The sequence below is a fragment of the Urocitellus parryii genome, chromosome 5 (assembly GCF_045843805.1).
Source record: "Urocitellus parryii isolate mUroPar1 chromosome 5, mUroPar1.hap1, whole genome shotgun sequence".
Classification (NCBI taxonomy): domain Eukaryota; kingdom Metazoa; phylum Chordata; class Mammalia; order Rodentia; family Sciuridae; genus Urocitellus; species Urocitellus parryii.
The window spans coordinates 175671437-175694356 of NC_135535.1; the positions used below are offsets into that span (position 1 = coordinate 175671437).

The 22920-nt window shown below is 35.4% G+C and overlaps 1 protein-coding gene across 4 annotated transcripts in view; it reads left to right on the forward strand.

Moving 5' to 3' along the window:
• Pcgf5 (polycomb group ring finger 5) overlaps window positions 1–22920 on the forward strand; it is a 108265-nt gene that overhangs the window by 51889 nt on the left and 33456 nt on the right. For all 4 annotated transcript variants that reach the window (XM_026397335.2, XM_026397334.2, XM_026397332.2 and 1 more), the window contains one exon: window positions 17759–17855. In XM_026397335.2, coding sequence (XP_026253120.1) covers window positions 17759–17855 — 97 coding nt within the window. The remainder of the gene's footprint in view (window positions 1–17758; window positions 17856–22920) is intronic.

The window sequence follows — 22920 nt, forward strand, 5'->3', positions numbered from 1 at the left end:
TGAGAATCACTATTATAATATCATATCTTCAGATATGATATTATCTCATATTTTCTCATGTTGCATTCTCACCTGTCCCATCAGAAGAGAAAGAAACATTTTTATAGTCACTTATGCCAGAATTACACATACTTATGTTTTCTTATTTCAATGAAAATAATTCCAGTAAACTCAAGTTGAATGCCTATTATTGCACCAAAGTAGATACTTTGTATGCTTGATTTCATTTTAGCTGTACAGTATCCTTGAAGCTGTTTGGAGTAGATCTGGAGGGAGAGAGGATATACAGATTTATCTTCATTTTAGGAAATTAAGAGTTAAGTAACTTTCCTGGTCTCATAGTTACTGAGTGGTAGACCTGAGTTCAGCTCCAAAACTCATGCTTTTTCCAATATAGCTTGGTGGGGTTTGTTTTTCACTTGTTTGGTAAATCTTCCTCTGCTGAAGTGAAGTGGTACAAAATAGAATAACCTAAAAGTTGTTAAAATGGTAAATTTTATATTACATATATTTTACCCCCATACACACATCCCCACCCCCACTCACACATACAAATAGAATCACCAGGGGAACTGTTTAGACATACACATGCTCAGGATCTTACCTGGGAAGATACTGTGGGTTTTATGGTAAAGCCTGGGCATGTGTATTTTGGAAAAGCTTTCCCACTAATGCTGCTGTATCATTGCCTCATTTTGTTCAATTAGCAGTTAAATATGAAATGTCATATTATTAATTTGCCATTGCCTTGTTTAATTATTTTAACTTGAATGGTTCATAACTAATAGTCCTTGAACATACATTGATTACCTACTATATGTCAGGCACTTTTCTAGACACAGAGGGTACAGTAGTCTCAAGATAATCAAAACTTTGTGCTCAGAAAGTTTACATGCTAGTAAGGAGAGGTACTATGTTATGGTTAAATACCGTGAAGAGGAGCAAAGTAAGACTGTAGGTAGGATTTGGGGGTTACTTTATATAGAGTATCCAGGCCAGCCTCTCTGATATAATGATATTTGAATAGAAACCTGAAAGGATTGAGCTCTCTGAGTATGTGAAGAAAGCATTCTAAGCAGAGGGAAGAGCAAATACAGGATTTGAAGTAGAAAAGTTTGGGAGGTTCAAGAAACAGCAGATCAGAAGTCTGTCACTGTAGGTCAATTGAAAGATTATAGGGCCTCAAACAAGGTAATAAGATGTGAGACTGACATTGTGAAAAGTAGTTAGGTTATGGATATTTTTGAGGAAGAGCTGATAAGATGTGATTACTATAGAGTAGGGACTTAAGCCAGTTGTCTGGCAACTTTTCCCATTTTACCAAGCATGGTACATGGTTTGTAGTTTATCTGGTTTTGCTACTTCTAAAATTTGTGCATTGTTTTTATATTTGGATCTTTCCAGAAAAAAACTGCCAACTCTGGGAAATAAGGTAAATTCCTCAGTTTCTATCTGTATACTACAAATATTATAAATGTCCTTCAGAAATAAAAATTTGAAATAAAATTCCATCTTAAATGTCCCCTTTTTTGAAGTAAAAGCAAAAGATTCTGCAAGTATACACAGTTTATAAGTAATGATTAGTTTTGTGTTCTCAACAGCAGTTTAAGGCCTGAGAGGTAAATGATAATTTAAACTGCTAATTCATTCTGGCCTAAAAGATCTTTTGGCATTCATCAAGCACCAAGATGGAAGAAGTATGATTAAAATACATTGGTAAATCACAAATTAAGCCTTTATCATCAACAGCGAACCTGGGACGATAGACTAAATGATTGAGTCAAGTACACAATCTAGTGCCTGAGTAGAACTAAGAAGTCTGTAGCACTAAATTCTTGGATTTCTGTGTAGTTTTTAAAAAATTATTTATGTTGAGGTTTATAGGCAAAACTAACATACTTGCAAAGTATTTCCTTTTTGCATTGATAGTATTAATAGTACCATATAGCAGTGTTATGCAAACTTTTGATGAGTCTTTGGTGTGTGGTGATACTCTCTCGGTTTTATCTCTTCTGCCTGGTAGAAGAGATAAATTATATATGTATCTATCCTAAATTGTATATGCATATACAATTTAGGATAGATACAGTGGTAGTATGATTTGGAATATAAAATTAAGTTATATGATATAAAATTAAGTTAAATGACCAAATGGGAAAGGCAATAAGAAATATTAAATGACATTGTGATATCCTATAATATTTTTAGATCTTGAGTTAGTTTTATTAAAAAATTTTATTAAAATAATTTTGCACAAAGACTACAATTGTGTAACACTATAATTAAAGAATGAGTAAACACTAGTTCTTGTTATGAAAACTTGTACGAAACCTAAAGATTTTGGTGTTACTATCCAAGTGAGAAATATATAAGTGAAGCTTTATTGTTGATGAACAAAACCAGAGATGTAATCTATGCTCCAGACTATGTAGTCAAGTGAAGAAAGAGTAAATGAGTTAATAAACTTATGAAATAAATTCATATGCTATAAGTGTAATGAAGATAATGACACAGGGTGATGTAATAGATATTGGTGCAGGGTGGAATCTACTCTAATTCAGAAGGAATTAGAATGCTTCTGAAATTCCTAAAGCCATAGACTCTATGGATCAGATGCCCTTGGACCTGGCTTCAGTAAAGATGCTGAGGGCTTCATTGCTGTGGGAGGCAGGGGTCATCCTGACTTTGATGTGGATACACAAAGCTATTTCAGCCTTCTCTCAAATTACTATGCAAACACATTTCAACTAAATTTCTCTTCCTCAAGCCAGATAGATGGTTGCTTTTCCATTTTCCATAGAAATTCTGGAGCTAACACTGCCTGACTGCCCTGTGGTTATAGAAGGAAGAATCAAAGGCCAAGCAGAATGGTGCCTACAGCACTCTAGCTATGTGGAAGAAAGAAAAAGGGACAAACCTTCCCCATACTCACATACAAGGAAGAAGCCCCGGTGCAGTGATACAATTCTATAATCCCAGTGAGAAGGATGAGACAGGAGGGTCATAAATTCAAGGCCAGTAACTTAGTGAGACTTTCTCTCAAAATAAAAATTAAAAAAGGGCTAGGGATATATGTCAGTGGTAGAGCACCCCTAGGTTCAATCTCCAGTATTGCAAGGGAAAAAAAGGAAGGAAGGAAGGAAAGGAGGGAGGGAGGGATGGACTGACAGAGGGAGGGACAGAAATGGTGGGGCACCTATGTCCCAGGCTCCTGGCAAGGAGATGCAAAACATCATAGAAGTCACACCTTTAACTAGACTCCCACTCCTAATATCACTTCCCTTATATAGGTCAAGACATTTAATAAATAGATAAAACTTTAAAATGAATTTTAAATTTTCAAACACAAGTGATCACTTAATACTAGATGAACTAAATCTACATTAACCATGGTGAGATAATTTTAATAACCTGGTCTAAAGGAAAAAACTGTTCACACAAATAATGTCTTAATTTTTAAAATAAACAATTCCATGTCAGGCGCTTTTCTAGTAACGGGGGGGGGGGGTAGAGTGGTAAATAAGGTAAATTTGGAACTTATGCTCTAACAAGCAAACTTTTCATAAACCAAGAAGAGATTCTGACACATGTAGTATTTGGATATATCTTTCTTTTCTATGTGTACTCATCTATTCTGAGACTTCAGCTAACTATGCTGATGTCTCCTAAATCTTTCTGTCTTATAGCTGTCTTCTCTTGGCTTTAGAATCCCAATTGAATGTCCTAAGCCCACTTGAAACACAGCATATCTAAAAATGGACAAGTGGGATAATAACATTGAATTGTAGCAAAACTGTGACAGAGTCCTGTCTGGTCTCTCTCTTTGATATTTCTCAAGATTGTCCCATCAGTTCCATCCCTCTGTTACTGTTCTCTTTCGGACACTCCTTACTTCTCACCAGAACCACTGCAGCACATTCTTAACCTGTATCAGAGTGTGGTACTTAAAAACTGCTTACTATCTCATCACTGTGACTTTTGAGCCTACCCCAAAATTTTATAAAGGTACTTTCTTGCCCTTAAAACTACTTAGCTGTGATTGGTTTCTGCCCGTCTCTTTCTGCCACACCACTTGACACACACATATGCAGATACTTAGTTCAGCTGTTTATACTGTGCTTGGAGTGAACTACTTTTCCTCTGGGCCCAGCTAACAGTTAACCATCTTTTAAAACTCATCCCCCCAAAGATGTGCAACCCACTTGCTTCCAAGACAGATTTGGGTAAAATGTCTTCCTGGTATCTTGGATTTGAGTACTCAATAAAAGCTTAAATTAACAAATGAATGACTAATAAATTATTATTTTATTGTGTTTTTTTTTCTTTCAAAAATTTTAATGCAGTAGTAGATAATCTGAAAGGCATGTAAGCAGTGTTGGTTAGGAATTATAATTTTAGAAATACTGTCTTGGAGAATCTATGTAGGTGTCTTATGGGTCTCAGGAAAAGGGAAAGACTCTGAGGACTAGAAATAGGTGGTCCTAGATTAAGGGATGTTCCATCTCTTGCACCAGGATCCTGAGAAATTTTCTGAAGCTGCATAGAGTGTTTGCTGGTGATTGTATAGGTTGTTGACTTAAAATGAAAGACTTTTCACTTAAACTAAGGACAAAGAAGCTTTGTTCAGGCAACTCAAATGTGATGAATGCTGTGCATTGGTTCTTAACCCTTTTGTGAACAGAGGCCCCTTTAGGAGTCTGATGAGTCTTTGCGCAGCACAAAGTATATTTAAAGACATGAAATTCTGTGGTACAGGAAAGAAAAGCTTTCTGTCCTTTCAGAGATTATGACAGTAATCCCTTACCACAGAATGAATTCTTTGGAAAAACACATTATTGTATTTATTTTTTTATTTATACAAAGAAGAAGGGGTCATTGATAAATGTAGTTGATGTTACAGTTAGAAGACCTGGATATTTTGTGTGGCCATGTGTAAGAGTGAAGGAATAACTTAATCATATGATGGCAAAACTGAAGTACTACCACTTGATTGTTTTTGAATAAGGACTTAAGTACACAAGTATTAAGGCACAGAGAACTCATGATTATTTGAAATTTAGCATTTAAAACTCTTATGCTACATATACTTGCTACTCAAAGAGCAGTCTTCAGGCCGGCAGCATCTACTAGCAACAGCATCACCTGGGAACTTATTAGATGTGCAAATTCTTGAACTTCACCATAGACCTACTGAATCATTCTCTCTGGGGAGACGGCCAGAAATCTGTAATAACAAACCCTCCTGTTGACTCTGTGGTTTACTGAAGTTGAAGAAGCACTGCTCTGGACCAGACATTTATAATACTGACATCTCTGAAACTGGGCATTGTACTTTTAATCATACATAGTTAAAATGAGTGCTAATGAAAGATTAAAATAGCAGCTATTGTTTATTGAATGTTTCTTATGGGTTTTCTATTTGTTGTCTTATTTAATCTAACAAAGAGCCCTCTAGCTAGATGGTATTATTTAATCATTCAGTAAATGTTTATTAGCACCTACATGTCATGAGTCAGTATTTTCTAGCCATATTCTAGGAACACAGCAATAAACACAATAGGCATAGTCTGAACTTTCTAGAACCTGTGTTCTGACAGGAAAGACAGTAAGCAAGTAAAGAATGTAATTTTAGATTCTGTATATAACAAATGCTATGAGGAAATGAAGCAGAGAAAAATCTTTCTTGGGAGTTGCTATTTGAGAAGACACTAAAATAATAGAAGGAAGTAAGCTACATAAAGGTTTGAGGGAAGAGTACTTCACATTCTTATTCCAAATTTTTTTCAGAGACAAGATTGAATAATGTTAAGGAATACAGGCAATAAATGCTTGAGCTAGGTTCTGAATCTGCAAAGTGCATTATGACATTTCCCTAATTTTTTTCTTAGTTCTACTTAGTTTTATGAAATTTCTTTAAGCAGCATGTTAATTGGTATGCATGATGGGGGGACCTCTTCTATGTTTTGGTGATTATATGAATAGTTATTATGTACCTAATTAGGATCTGAATTTATTATCCTGAATCAATAGTCACTATAATGAAGAAAAATATATAAATTTGCAGTAATGCATTCTTTACAAAATTTTAGAGTTAAAAATCCTACTTTCAGAATAAAAATCATATGCTTAAGTAGAAATTATATTTATTGTATCCGTGGGTTTAAATAAAATGTTTTAGATTACACTCAAAATCAAGTCATCAGTGTGCGTTACATGTTTCAAATAGTATCTTAGAAGAAATATTCATTTATTAAAGTGATTATAGTGATCATACATACATTTTGATGACTTTAAATATGAAGAAAATTATAGGTTTTAAATAATATGGAAATCATTTATTAGTAGTAATAATATTAAAGATGAAATATATTAGGTATAAGGTTATTTTAGCTTTTAAAACTGTGCGTTGGTTAGGAATGTTTCAATAGTTGAGCAAAAGCATCATAGCAGACACTAAAGGACAAAACTGTGGGAGAGCAGTGGTGAAGAAGTGATATTATATTCTGTATTGACTCCTTAGAGTAAATAATATCTAGGTCAGAATGAGTTGGGACTGATATCAATGTTAGATTGAGGAAAGCACGTTAACCAAGTGCAAAAGTATTCATGTAATCATGGTGAGTATATAAGTGTTTTAAGAGTCAAGCTAGAAAGTTGGATGTAAGCATTATGAATAAGTACAGTCTAACTTTGTAAAAAAAAAAAAAGATATTTTCTTTTGATTACTCTGAAGACTTCACAGCTACTTTTGTACATATTGGATTTTATCAGACTATTTGATATTGAGTCAAAAAATTTAAAACCAGTAAGTAGAACTTATTTCTCAGAATACTCAACCATTGACATTCCTTTACTGAATTAATACAAAATTACCAATGTTAGATTTTAGTTAATATTCAATTAGCTCATTTTTTATTTTATACTTATTTTTAAAATTCTAATTTGTTATATATGACAGCAGAATGCATTACAATTCATACAGAGTACAATTTTTCATGTCTTTGATTGTATACAAAGTATATTCACACCATTCGTGTCTTCATACATGTACTTAGGGTAATGATGTCCATCTCATTCCACCATCTTTTCTACCCCCATGTCTCCTCCCTTCTCCCTCCTCCCCTTTTCCCTATCTAGAGTTTGTCTAATCCTCCCACGCTTCCCCTCCTAACCCCACTATGAATCAGCCTCCTTCATTGTCAAAAAAGTCACTGGTAAACTCAAAATCTCTTATCTTGTGTTAGTTGGAAATGTAGGCTTCTTTCTGACTTAACTATAGTAGTACATGAATAGGCCCTTGAGTCTTGAGCCCCCTTTCTATTCTAATCCTCTTTCCTCATTTATTCCATAAATATTTACTGTGCACTTCCTTTTCCAGGTCCTGTTCTAGGCATTTGAGACACATCAAGAAACATAGTAGGCAAAAAGTAAATCATAATGTATATTAGAAGATGATAAATGCTGTAGAGAAAAGTAAAGTCAAACTGGGCAAGGAGAATTGGGCAGTCAGTGAGGTGCTACAATTTAAAATCAGCCTGTTTCAGGGTGGGCCTCACTAAGTTAGTGACTTTTGAACAAAAACTTGAGGTAAAGGAGTTAACCAATCAGATATCCAGAGGAAGAGTGTTTCAGGTAGAAGGAAGAGCAACATGCAAGGCTCTAGGGCGGAGTGTGCCTGACATGTTGAGAAATGCCCATGAAGCCAGTGTAGTCGGACATCAGTGAGTGAAGGAGTAGTCAGAGAATTGATGGGAATGGGTGTGGCCACAGGCACAGTTCTTAGACCACTTAAAGGATATGGGCTTTCGTTCTGAAAAAAATGAATACTCCTTTCAGGGAAGGTTTTAGGTAGGAAAATGACAAAATTTTTTCTGTCTTATGTTTAAAAGAATCACTTAGGAACTCAAAAAATTAGACAAAAAGACAACAAATAAACCAATCAACAAATGGGCCAAGGACCTGAACAGACACTTCTCAGAGGAGGACATACAATCAATCAATAAGTACATGAAAAAATGCTCAACATCGCTAGCAGTCAGAGATATGCAAATCAAAACCACCCTAAGATACCATCTCACTCCAGTAAGATTGGCAGCCATTATGAAGTCAAACAACAATAAGTGTTGGCGAGGATGTGGGGAAAAGGGCACACTGGTTCATTGTTGGTGGGACTGCAAATTGGTGCAGCCAATTTGGAAAGCAGTATGGAGATTTCTTGGAAAGCTGGGAATGGAACCACCATTTGACCCAGCTATTCCCCTTCTCGGTCTATTCCCCAAAGACCTAATAAGAGCATGCTACAGGGACACTGCTACATCGATGTTCATAGCAGCACAATTCACGATAGCAAGATTGTGGAACCAACCTAGATGCCCTTCAATAAATGAATGGATAAAAAAAATGTGGCATTTATACACAATGGAGTATTACTGTGCATTAAGAAACGACAAGATCATAGAATTCGGAGGGAAATGGATGGCATTAGAGCAGATTATGCTAAGTGAAGCTAGCCAATCCTTAAAAAACAAATGCCAAATGACTTCTTTGATATAAGGGAAGTAACTATGGACAGAGTAGGGACGAAGAACAGGAGAAGAAGATCAACATTAATAGAGATGAGAGGGGGGAGGGAAAGGGAGAGAGAAGGGAAATTGCATGGAAAGGGATGGTGATCCTCAGGGTTATACAAAATTACATACAAGAGGAAGTGAGGGGTAAGGAAAGAATAATACAAGTGGAAGAAGTGTTTTACAGTAAAGGGGGTTGAGAGAGAAGAGGGGAGGGGAGGGGAGGGGGGATAGTAGAAAATAGGATAGAGAGCAGAATTCATCAGACACTAGAATGGCAATATGTAAATCAATGGAAATGTAATTGATGTAACTGATGTGATTCAGCAATCTGTATACGGGGTAAAAATGGGAGTTCATAACCCTTTTGAATCAAACTGTGAAATATATCAAAATAGATGTAATGTTTTGAACTACCAACAATAAAAAAAAAAAAAGAAAAGAATCACTTAGACTGCTCTGTTAAAAACAGACCTATTAGGAGACTATTGTGATAATCTAGACAAGAGACAGTGATGGCTGGCATCAAGGTGGTGGTGGTGGTGGTAGAAAATTGTCAGATTCTGAATATGTTTTGTAGGTAGATCCTTATTTACCTAATGAATTATATGTGAATTATGCAAGGAGAGCTTTGAGATTTTGGCCTGAGAAACCAGATGGATAAAGATATTGTCAAATAATATAGGGGGATGGGGTTGTGGCTCAGTGGTAGAGCACTTGCCTAGCACATGTGAGGTACTGGGTTTGATCCTCAGCACCACATAAAATAAATAAAGGTATTGTGTCCATCTACAACTAAAAAAGTTTTTAAAAATGATACAGGAAATTCTAAGGGTGGAAGATCAGGCTACTTAATGTTATTTTTTAGAAATTGAATATAAGTTATTTCTTATAAATGGAGGTGTCCAGCTGAGAGTTGGACATATCAACCTGAAAAATCATCTGCATTATAGGTCATACTTAAGCAATGAAAGCGTGAAGGGAGTGTACCTAGGAAATAGAAGAGGAACAAAGACTAAGCCCACAGCAGCTTTAACCCCTCAGGAAGAAAAGGAGCAGTCAATGAATAAGAGAAAAATGGAAAAAGTAGAGTCCTTCAAAGGAAAGTAAATGTGTAGCATGAAGGAGGAATTGTGTGTGTTGTGTAGCATGCTGTATGTGTTGACTAAGATAGTTCTGAGAACAGACCACTGGATTTAGCAATGCCGATCTTATCGAGCAGTTTCAGTGGAGTGGGAGGAGGGCAAAAAATTTAATTCCTGATTTTGACCATTATGCTGTAAAAATATAAACATTTAACTTCAATAAAAGTAAGGATTTTAGAAATGAGAAGAAAGAAATTAAAAGAGTAAGTATAGGTAGCTCTTTCAAGGAGTTTTAATGTAAAAGAGAACAAAAAAAGAGTGACTGCTGATAAGGGAAGTATAGCCAGCAGAAGTGCTTGTTTCACACTGAGGAAATGATATGTTTGAATGTTAATAAGAATCTTCAGAGGTTTTCATATAGGTTATGGAGAGGGGATCTTGTGAACTGGGCAGAGATTGACTTTAGATGGGTACATGGTATTTCTGGAAACAGGCAAGAGCATAAGTATAGATGCTAATAGGTGAGTAGGTGTAGTGGTACAAATTCTCTTTGATACAGTTTTTCCCCCTTTTTCCTTTTATTTTCAGTAAAATAGGAAGTGAGGTCTTCAGTGGAAAGTGAGGATGGAGGAGGATATGATGGGGGTTTGAGAGAGAGGAGAAATATGAAGTACTGGCAAGGAGTATAATGGACATGGGTCATTGAGTATGGCTGCCTGGCAGATGAAAAACCTACATCATGAGGTTCATGGTTATATATTTAAGGTGAGAGACCAGTCAGCATGGTTGTATGTTTTTCTCCTGTGATGTCCAGCCATCATCTTAGAGCAGCATTATATAGAGAGATTTGGATTTAGACAGAATTGTAGTTTAATTGAGCAAGTATGACCAAGGAAGAAAGGGCATTTTATCAGATTTTTATTACTATAATGAAATACCTGAGGCAGACTGCTCATAAAAGAGGTTTTTTTAGCTCACAATTTAGGAAGTTTAGAGTTCAAGATTGGGATATCCCCATTGGTTTGGCCTCTAGTGATGGCAACAGATGGCATCACATCATGACCAAAGCAGATGTAGGAGCAAGTGGTCACATCTCAAACCAGGAAGCAGGGAGATGGAGGTGCTGAACCTTCTCTTTTCATAAAAGCCTTTTTGTGAGAACTACCAAAGGATTGCGGGAGAGCAACCTTAATCCCTTTCAAGGTTAGTGCACCCAGTGACCAGAGGACCTCCCACTAGTTTCCACCTCTTAAAAGTCTCACCACCTTCTGCATCATCATTCTAGAGACCAGGCCTCCAACATATGGACCCTAATGGGGAACAAACCACATTTGAACTATAGCAGAGGAATAAAAAAGTAGAAGTAGAGAAGAGCAGAGCTATCAAAGTTATATGAAGAAGTAATTATCTTGAGTGATCATACAATTTATATTGGTAAGGAAAGAAGTAAGGCCATCACAGCACTCAAGCTTTATGCAACTATCTAGACCTTGTAGTTCAACTTGACTCCACAAGCCAGACTAAGAAGTAGGAAGTCTTGGGCTGAGGTTGTGGCTCAACAGTAGAGCACTTGCCTAGCACGTGCAAGGCCCTGGGTTTGATCCTCAGCACCACATAAAATTTTAAAAAACAAATAAAAATAAAGATATTGTGTCCAATTACAACTAAAAAATAAATATTAAAAAAAAGAAGTGGGTAATCTTTCCTGTCGCCCCTGGCCTGCTCAGTCTACAGTCTCCAGACCATGCTTAAATCAGACTCTGTCTTGACCCTGATCAAAAGTCTCTAGTCTGCTGCTGTTCCTTTATCCTAGCAAGACAAACAAAAAACAAGAATAAAAAGGAATATAGTATTCTACTCAAAAAATAATGCCATCCTCAACATTCTCCATGAAATTGCAATTCATGTCAGTCTTTGAAAGAGATGTGCCAGATATAACAGCATAAGAAAAATAAAGATGTTCATTGGTTCTTTAGGTAAAATAAGGAGATACTGTCTTATGGAAGCAAATTAAAACTATTCTGGATTTTTAAAAATTAATATTAGTTTCACATGTAGGAATACACAAGAAAAGCAGGAAACTGATACCTCTTTTCTTTGCACATGACTTTATCTTACTTATAAACTGTTACCAGATAAAGTTTTCAAGACAAATAGTATATAAAATATTGTCAAGAATGGTACATAGAGTTGGGGTCAAGCTGTATTATTTTAAAATGAAGGAATTTTATTACCATGAATATAAATAATGTATGTAAAAAGTATGAAGATGGCACAGTGTTAAAATCATGTTAAACTACAATATTCAAGTAACAAGTTGTGGGACAATGTTCCAGGGTTAAAGTGCCAAAGCCATTTCTGTACTGATTGTTCTCTTGTTCAGGTACCAGGGGAGAAGGATGGCCCTTCCTTGTTCTCCAAATCATGTATCATTGTGTTCTAGCAGTAGTAAAGACCTAGCTCTTTTCTTATAAAAGAGGCAGAAACCAGACAGGCTGGTTCAGAAACAAACCAAACTTCTCAAATAGAATCTATTTCATAACTCAAAAAAAAAAAAAAAAAAAAAAAGAATGGTACATAGGGGCTGAGTATCTAGCTTAGTGGTAGAGTGCTTGCCTAATATCATGAGGCTCTGGGTTTGATCCCCAGCAACACACAAATACACAGAACAAAAAGACAGTCAAGTGCTTAAGAAAGAAGGAAAAAGCATGCATCTAAGGTAACAGATAAAACCAGCACAACCAGATGATTTTAGCAAAGAAAGTCAGCCCTTGGTCAGTTTTCATAAACAGAGCATTAGCAATGAAAGACAATGCCAAGAACATGAGAGAAAAGACTATTCTTGTTTTATTATCCATGATATAAGAATTTGTGCTCAAAAAGAAGAACCTGTATAGATTGTTTTATGCTATCAAAACTGGTAAGCTTGTTCTGTGTGATACATAAAAGAGATAGGTGGGTCATATATCCAAGACTCACAGCAATAAATAGCCTTATACCTGTTGTGGGGATGCCCCAAGCATTTGAAAATAGGATACCCTTTTGATAATTCATCTATGAGATCCATATATAATAGTGTGTCAAAGCAGGTATATTCCAAGTGATTGGTGAGAGACAAAATAAGCTAGCTTTTACACCAGTGGGGCTTGACTAGTATTGGCTTAAACATGATGTTAAGGGAAGAAGCCTAACAGAGAAGTGTTGGTGACTCTTAGAAACTCACTCCACCCCATCCCAGAAAAAGAAGTGTCCTACATGAAAAGGGAGGCAGTTCTATTGAAGTGAAACAATGTGCCTGAAACGTCATACACGAGTTTCAAGACTGACCCTGGGTGGGATTACCTGCAGGGAATTAAGACCAACAAATGAGAGACATTCCATTGTTTCAGATAGCATATCAAAATAATCATAGTTGATTCTATTCAGTACTTGATTATCCTTCTTATGATTTTATGTTCATTTAGCAATCTAATTTATAGCGATGGCTTATATTTATTAAGTGCTTCCAAGTTACCAGACAATGCAAACCAATAAACATTACATACGTTACCTTACTTGATCCCTATAAGAACTCTGTAAGGTAAGTATCTTCGTTACCTGCATTGTACAGAGAGGCACAAAATAAGTAATTTACCTAATGGCAGACCTGGGGTACAGAACAAGGCAGTATGCCTCAGGGTTCTTTGGAACAACCATGCTATACTATCTTAGCTTCTCACATAGATCTTCATTGTAGGTACATTAGTCACATATTCTTTTGATTGTATATTGTCCTGTGACTGTGATTTCCTAATGATGATAATAAAATGACTTCTGACTGTGGTTTAGTAGAGAGCCAGGTCCTGGAATGGAACCTAACAAAGAAAGGTACTAGCCAGGAAAGCTGGTTTTATTGTTGTTGTTGTTTTTCTTTCTGTGACCATCTCCTGGCCTCACTGGCCAGTGTTTCCCAGTTATATCTGACTATATCAGTGAGAAGTCTTTGCAGAGTAGAGTCCTGGTGCTAATATCTCAGATATTCTGATTTAATTGGTCTATGGTGGAGACTGCAAATGTATTCTTTAAAAAATCTCACTGGTGGTTGTGATGCCCATATAAATCTGAGAAAAACTGCTTTAGAAGGCACGGTGGAAATTTCTCTGTTAATTTGTAAACAACTTGTTCAAATCTAAGAAATGGTAAAAGAAAGAAATTCATGAGGTAGTTTTAAGCAGAAGTTAAATGATATCTGTGATGAGCTAAAAATAAAGATCAATTGAAGATATAAAACCTTGATGCCAGGAACCAAATGTTATTTATTCTAAGATACAAATCACATAGTGGTTTGGATTTTAAGTCTGGAGCTGCACCATTTGGGAATGGATGCCATCTCTGCTACATGGTGGACAGCTGTGGGCAGCCTGCTCAGACTGTCCAGTCTGAGTTTTGTGTTACTCATTTGCCAAAGGGGGATGGTCGCAGTCCATCCTATAATCCATACAAAGCTCTGATCCCTGAGCCTGATATTTAGTTAGTGCTCAGTAAATGTCAGCACTTGTTATTTAAGTGTTTTTCCAACTGGGGATGTTCTTTGGTGAAACTAACTCCATTTCTGACCCTTGTGTTTCATGTGACTATAGCATCTGTCTTTAGTCTGGTTGGTGAGAATGGAGACTGTAGTTGGTTTTGATTCTTAGACTCAACTATAGACTAGAACCTTTTCAAAATAATTCTGGGACCAGCTTGAGTTAACCAGTACAGCATTTAGAGAGCTTGGATTAAATTTTTATGATGTTTCTTAAATGTGCTCTACTGCTAGTATAGATTTCAAATTATTAACTAAGACTCTCAGGTCAGTTTTCTGGTCATTAGAAGTTTTTCAAGCATCTAAAGGAAACCAGTTTCTCATTTTACTTTTCAGTTTATTTGAACTGTGTCCTGGATTTCCTCAGGTTTTAATTTATACAAGTTTATACTTTAATAGCTTTTAAAGCTGTATGGAAGATGTATTTTCTAGATTTTTTTAAAAAAAGAACAAATAAGCTACTTAAAGGGGATGTTTTATGCAAAATATACTAAAAAGAGAGCTAAGTCTATAAGTTGACATATGTAAGGCTTCCTAAGGCATTCTTATTCTATATATTGTAGATCTATAGAAATAAAATGAAAAGCAAATGTGTCCTATACACATAACATTGGTTAAAATAAAATGGACTCTAGATTCAAATTCTGCTTTCACTACTTTCTGGCTTCATGACTTTAAATAACTTGCTGTAGTTCCCTGATTATTTTCTTCATGTAACTAATAGGGTTGTAGTAAGGATCAAATTATTAAATTGTGTGGAATTCTGAAAAAGAAATTTTAATGAAAACAAATTTTTTACCTAAGCCTTGGAAAAAAACTTTTAAAAAATTTATATCAGAAAACAAGTTGAAAGCTGACATCTCCTACAGAAACCTCTCCCTTTTCATCTGCAAAAGTGGAACAATATACTTTACCTCAAATGTTGGTATGAAAGGTAAACTCACTTCTTGATGGGAGTTTCTGTTTCCATCTAGAATAGCACTCTTTCAGTAGAAATAAATTTATTTCTCTTTCAGTAGAAATAAATTTTGAGCCACAAGTGTAATTAAAATTTTTCTAATAGCCACATTTTTAAAAAAGAAACAAATGAAGTTTATTGTAACAATGTATCTAACCCAATATCTAAAATATTGTCATTTCAACCTGTAATTAACAAAAACTGAGATTTTTTTCACATTTAATATTATAGATATAGTATGTGTTCTACAATTACAGCATGTCTCAACTTGAACTAACCACATTTCAATTGCTCAGTAGCCACTTATGGCTGATGATTACCATATTGAACTGTCCAGATCTAGAATATAGATTAGTATTCCCTATCCTTGGTTACTGGTGCTTGTTTTGCCCGCAAGCAATTAGCATAGCCTATTCTTAAAACCTATTCTTTAGATGCTTGAGCCTTATATCTTCATCAGGCAACTTAGATTAGTATCTTTGTCCCTAGTAGGATTGGGTCCTATCCTTAGCCTTTTGGCTGACCTACATGAGGATTTGCTCTGGGCATTATGTGTACCTCTCTGTTTGATCAAGGCTGGTACACTACCAGGGATTGCTAAATCCATTGAGTGTGATAAACATTTGAACCACAAGGATTAGAGCTTCAGGTTAGGCTTTGTAAAACCCCTTCACTCTTGTTTCTTCTCTGTCCTTTTTTCCCCCACCTCTTTTCCAAAGTTCAAAGACTAATGTAATGTTTCTGGGAAAGAGCAAATACTAGTAATCTTTTAAAGGAATTCAGCTTCTCTCTCCTCCACTTCAATTTGGTATAACAAGGCAGCACTCTCTTCTTAGAAATTATTTTTGACTTTTTAAAAGATATTTAGAAAGCTTTTTGGGGTCAAGAGATGTGGGCAGCAGTGAAGGTATTCAATTGTACATGTTTACACCAAGTTAATTTTTTGTATCTAAACTTTAAAAAATATTATTTCTGATACTTTCACCCATATTTTGGGAGAATTATAATGAAGGGGGTGTTATCCTAAATAGTGATATGAAGTGCAGAAAGGTAGGGAGTATGGGATTCAAGTGTACTCATTCCACAAAAATATCTGCTCAGCTGTCACCTTCTTAGGGAAGCCTACCTCATCATTCTATATAAATAGCTTCCAACCCCCTGCACCCTATCTCTACCTTTTGGGGAAGAAGAAGGTGATAAAAATATTACTTATCACTGACTTAAATTATTTGCTTGTTTTTCTGAATAGACTATAAGCTCCATAAGGATAGGACTTTGTTTTGTTTACTTCTTCATCCCCAACTCCTAGTATAATGCCTAGCATTCAATTAATTCCTATGGAACCAGTGAATAAATACGTGAAAATGCTGTTTTCTATATATATTAAATGATTTTAAAATTAGAAATACCTAGTAAAGTTCTTGTCTGACTATTATTAGTTTGGCCAGTATACATGATATGTTTGAATTTTCAGACCTAATTTCCATGGTAGAATCCTACTGTTTGCTCTTGACCAGTCATTTAGGTAAAGTTTTCTTTCTTTTAGAGTGTAGGGCATGAGGAGGGGGAAAGGAGTAGCTTGGAATGCAATTGTAAAAAGAGGGTGGAGTAGCCAATCTATACCTGATGAGAATTTCAGATTACGCAGGGTAATAACATAGAGGAAGGGTATTAGGATAGAGAATTGGATTATATAGTGCAGGTACTACAAATGTATCCAAAGTTTGAGGCAAGACTGATGGCATAATAGATAAAAGGTGAAAGAGTCATAACCATAGAAATTAGTATTACTCAAAAGAAATGTGGGGTTATATAGGGTTATGGCCCCAAATCCACGAATCATGTTTCCATTGTCTTGTTTAGAATCTGTGTTTAAAATTTTAATTATCCCTTTCAGTTGTTCTTCCTGTTTTACTCTCATGCCTTTCTACCAATATGATACCATTACTGTACTTGGTGCTCCGCAGAACTATGGTACTTTGAATACAGACTCTTCACATTCTGCAAGGACCAGAAATTTCACTATAACTCCCTGCCATTAAAACTAACCCAACATGTTGAGAACTCTCAAATTCTATTAAGTTGTATTAAGAACTATTTATGTTTCATCCAGACAAACTGTTAGCAAAAGTAGTAAAAGCAAATTTAACAATTTTTACTTTTCTCTTTCTTAATTCTTTAAATGAGAAAAATCTCTTTTGTGTACATGCACCAGTTTTTTAAAGGAATATGAATAGAGTAGTGTTTAATAAAAACAATAAGCAAAGATGTCATTTTCTATATATATTTAATGATTTTAAAATTAGAAATACCTAGTAAAGTTCTTATCTGACTATTATTAGTTTGGTCAGTATATGTGGTATGTTTGAATTTATCTAAATATTTTTATGTTGTGGTAATAGGCTTTCATTTCAGTTGGATTTTTTAATAATGTTATAAATTTAAGGTTTTATAAAGTTTGATTAAATAATAGTATTCCAATTGTTGTAGGTAATTTTTTTTACTATTTCTGATTACATTTAATTTAACTTTAAGTCAGTGTTCAAATGATGCATTTTTTACCTTACCTCTTCTTTCTTCTTAGTCTGTAAGACTTGTATTGTCCAGCACTTTGAAGATAGCAATGATTGTCCAAGATGTGGCAACCAAGTCCATGAGACAAATCCATTAGAAATGTTGAGGTAAGGAAATGTATTTCATAGTTCAAACTTAAATGAATTGTATAAGCTCTTAGATTTTATAGTACATCATGTTTCTTAATATCTTATGGCTTATGAATTTTATGACTTTTCTTTTAAAGAATTTTTTAAAGTATTTTATTGAGTTAAAAATTAAGACTGTATACCTTAAATATTTAGGAAATACATTTATAAAATAAAATTATAAGTTTCTCTTAGCTTCTTAGAGTGATTTTTAAGTGCAGTTATTTTCAGATAACAGATGCTATGGGTAGATATAGTGACAATAGTCTTTGTAAGTATGTTTTCCATTGCTTTATTATTTTCCATTGAGGAGAAAATATTCATTAGCCAATAGCAAGAATGATAAAAAAGGATATGGAGGGCAAAGGAGAGAAAAAAAGGAAGTTGTCCAAGAGATAAATTGACAAGGAAAGTGTAGTATGATTCCTGTTGGTTTTATTTTTCTAATTTGTTATACATGGCAGCAGAATGCATTTCAACTCATAGTACACATATAGAGCACAATTTTTCATGTCTCTGGTTGTACACAAAGTAGACACCATTCATGTCTTCATATATGTTCTTAGGGTAATGATGTCCATCTCATTCCACCGTCTTTCTTACCCCCATTTCCCCTCCTTTTTCTTCCCTTCCGTTTGCCCTATCTAAAGTTCCTCCATCCCTCTCATGTCCCCCCACATCCCAATTATGGATCAGCATCAACATTTCAGAGAAAATATTCAGCCTTTGGTTTTTTGGGATTGGCTAACTTCTCTTAGCATAATAATCTCCAACTCTATCCATTTACCTGCAAATGCCATGATTTTATATTCTTTTAATGCTGAGTAATATTCCATTGTATATATGTATACATACATACATACACACAATATATATGTGTGTGTGTGTGTGTGTGTGTGTGTGTGTGTGTGTGTCACAGTTTTTTATCCATTCATCTAGGTTGGTTCCACAATTTAGCTATTGTGAATTGTGCTGCTGTAAGCATTGATGTGGCTGTGTATTACTATGGTATGCTCTTTTTAAGACCTTTTGGTATAAATTGAGGAGTGGCATACCTGGGTCAGATGGTGATTTCATTCCAAGTTTCCCAAGGAATCGCCATACTGTTTTCCATGTTGGTTGCACTGATTTGCAGTCCCACCAGCAATGTATGAGTGTGCCTTTTTCCCCACATCCTCAAGACTTATTGTTTGTATTCTTAATAGGTGCCATTCTGACTGGCGTGAGGTAAAATCTTAGAGTAGTTTTTATTTGCATTTCTCTAATTGCTAGAGATATTGGACATTTTTTCATATGTTTGTTGAATTATTGTATATCATCTTCTGAGAAGTATCTGTTTAGGTCCTTGGCCCATTTATTGATTGGGTTATTTTTTTTTGGTGTTAATATTTTTGAGTTCCTTATATATCCTAGAGATTAGTGCTCTATCTAATGTGCTGAGAATAAGCTTTTCAGTTGGAATCCATCCCATTTATCGATTCTTGATTTTATTTCTTGCGCTTTAGGAGTCTTATTAAGGAAGTTGGAACCTAATCTGACATGATGAAGATTTGAGCCTACTTTTTCTTCTGTTAGGCGCAGGGTCTCTGGTTTAATTCCTAGGTCCTTGATCCACTTTGAGTTTTGTGCATGGTGAGAGATAGGAGCTTAATTTCATTTCACTGCATATGGATTTTCAGTTTTCCCAGCACCATTTGTGGAAGAGGTTGTCTTTTCTGCAGTATGTTTTTGGCACCTTTGTCTAATATGAGATAATTGTATTTATGTGGGTTTGTCTCTGGGTCCTCTATTCTGTACCATTGGTCTACAAGTCTGTTTTCATGCTAATATTGTGGTGTTTTTGTTACTATTGCTCTGTAGTATAGTTTAAGGTCTGGTATAGTGATGCCACCTGCTTCACTCTTTTTGCTAAGGATTGTTTTAGCTATTCTGGGTCTCTTATTTTTCCAGATGAATTTCATGACTGCTTTTTCTATTTCTGTGAGGAATGTTATTAGGATTTTGATTGGAATTGCGTTAAATCTGTATAGTGCTTTTGGTAGTATGGTTATTTTGACAATATTAATTCTGCCTACCCAAGAACAAGGGAGATCTTTCCATCTTCTTTAATTTCTTTCTTTAGAATTCTGTAGTTTTTATTGTAGAGGTCTTTCATCTCTTTCAGTGATTCCTGTTGGTTTTAAAAACACATTTAGGTTATAGTTTTGCATTTGAAGGGGGATTATTGTTTTCTTTTCCAAGCATGAGTACACATGCTTGATGGAGAGCTGAATTTAATTAGAATTGTGATTATACCAAATAATTTGGAGCAAATGAGAGAGGGACATGTAATCAAGGGTATGTACACTTTAAACTGTATTAAGAGAGCAGTGAGAATATCAGAATGGTGAGGAATGACCAGGCATGGTGGCATATACCTTGTAATCCCAACAGCTTAGGAGGCTGAGGCAGGAGGATCTCAAGTTCAAGCTAGCCTCAGCAACTTAGTGAGGCCTTTCCTCAAAATAAAAGATAAAAAGGGCTGAGGATGTGACTCAGTGATTAAATAACCAGGTTCAATCCCTAGTACTGGGGGCAAGGGCATATGTTGGGAGGAATGGGGATGATGGGATGATATAATAGAATTAAACTTCTGTCTTCCATAAAAGGAAGTCAGAAAAACCTAGACAGAAAAAAAATATGGCTTTTAAAAAGTAGAAACATGAAAGTAAATACTAGAAGAAAAAGGTTGGATTTGAAAGTGGTTGCCTCTGGGATTATAGAAATCATGAATAGGGAGGATGGTGTGTGAGAATGTTACATTTTAATATAAACTTTGTAGGGAAGTTTGGTTTTGAAATTATGTACATGGTTTGGTTTAAAAATGTTAGGAAGGGGGAAAGTACTATTTATTGTGTATAGCAACTATTAAATTGGGGGAACTTTGTAAATGAGTTAGTATTTGAGTTATCTTAAAGAATAAGATTAACATTGGTTTGGTTAGAGAGTAGGAAGAGCATCTGAGCCAGGATGAAAAACATGAGGGAGAAAAACAGATTTGAAAACAGAAGGAATTCTCGGGATAACTGGATAATCCAATTGGCTAGAGAAGAGAGACATGAGAAAATAGCACCAGTTATGATTTATAAGTTGGACTCAAGTTATATAAATACTTGATACCAGGTAGTAGGGAGAAGTTAGTCTTTGATCTGAGAAACAATCAAATTAGTGCTCCAGGAAGAATCATTGTGAGTATGTCAAGTAAAAGGAAAATAGCTCTTTGTCTTGGCCTAATAGGGTGGTGGCTAAGAGAAAGGAAGGGGGAAAGGATAAGTGAGAGAAACCTTGAGGAGCTGTGAGTGAGGCTTGGTGAGAGGTGTATGAATCAAGAGACAGAGAAAAGTTAAGATAATCCTTTCATTTTGAACTGATTTGGTACAGTGTAGTGTCATTTAGAAATTCAGTTTTAAAAAGTGAGACAGTGGGGGCAGGGAAGTGGGATATTCAGTACTTTATTGTAGGAGGGTTGATGAAGTAGTCTGGACCTAGATGAACAAAAGGAGTTGATGGATGTATTTAGCTTCTGTTAGCAATATGGAACTGGAGCTCAGTAGAGATGTGATAGACTCAAAGTTAGTTGCCTACATGTTAGTTTCAAAAAACTAAAAGTGGGTGAGGTCCTTAAGAAAGATGGCTTATTGAGAAGTTCAGAGTACAGACTTCAGAGCAATGGAGAATACTCAGAAGTACAGTCAGTCCTCTGTGTCAGTAGGTTCTACAACCATGTATTGAACTAACCATGGATTCAAAGTATTTTGGGAAAAAATTGCATCGCTACTGACATATACAGACTTTTTAATACAGTATTTTAACTGTGACCTTTACATTGTATTAGGTATTGTAGGTAATCTGGAGATGATTTAAGGTATATGGGAAGATGTGCACATAAGGTATATGCAAATTATACCATGTAAAAGGTTTGACCATCCAGAAATTTGTATACCTGTATGTTGCGGGGGTGGGGGTGGGTGTCCTAGACCAATCCCCTGCCCACATTGAAGGACCACTTTTGTAAAAAGAAAGATACTAAGAAACTAAAGAAAGAACAGACAAGAAGAGAGGGAAAAAAAAAAACAGGAAAGGAAGTTTTCAGAGAGGCAGTATTAAGCAACACAGTCAAACTGCTGCAGAGCAATATAGGAGAAAAGTTAATCTTTAACAATTGAAAACTTTTATAACTTTAAAAAGTTTTAAAATAACATAGATTATGCTTTCAGATTTCTTTTAGTTAAGAGAAAAGATTGTGAAACAGAGTAATAGCTTTGGGGTTTTTGTTGTTTTGTTTTGTTTTTTTAAAGGTGTGAGAAACCTGTGCATGTTTGAAGTCGGAGAAGAATAATGTTGAGCAGGGTCAAGGAGATGGCGGGAAAAGAGGGTATTGTTGGAGCAAGAGGATGGGTTGAAGAAATAAAACCATGAAAAGGAAGGGTTATTATAGCAGGAAAAGAAAACAAGAAAAAAAAGAAGTCAAGATAAATATTTGAATATTTTATCTAGGAAAGTACAATAACTAAATGGTCTAAATTTCTAAGAAAAGAGTAATGGAGGTAATTTCCTTTTTAGGAAAGAGCCAGAATTATTGTAAAAATCTTGTGAGCATATCCATCTGTTGCTGCATAGCAGACCACCCCTAAATTAATGCTTGAGACAGTTTGCATTCATTACTTTTCATAATTCTATGGGTCAGCAGGTCATTCTGGTTTGAGATGGGCTCACTGTTATGACTGCATTAGCTGTACATTGAGTAGGCTGCTCTGGGCTAAGTTCTGTCACATATTGGGTGGACAGTCTGTGAACTACTCTAAGATAGCCTGAATAGGGCCACTTGGCTCTCCTCCACACGGTGTCTCATCCTCTAGGCTTTTTATTTTATTTATTTATTTTTTTTTAAAGAGAGAGTGAGAGAGAGAGGGGGACAGAGAGAGAGAGAGAATTTTAACATTTATTTATTTTCTTAGTTCTCGGCGGACACAACATCTTTTTGTTGGTATGTGGTGCTGCTGAG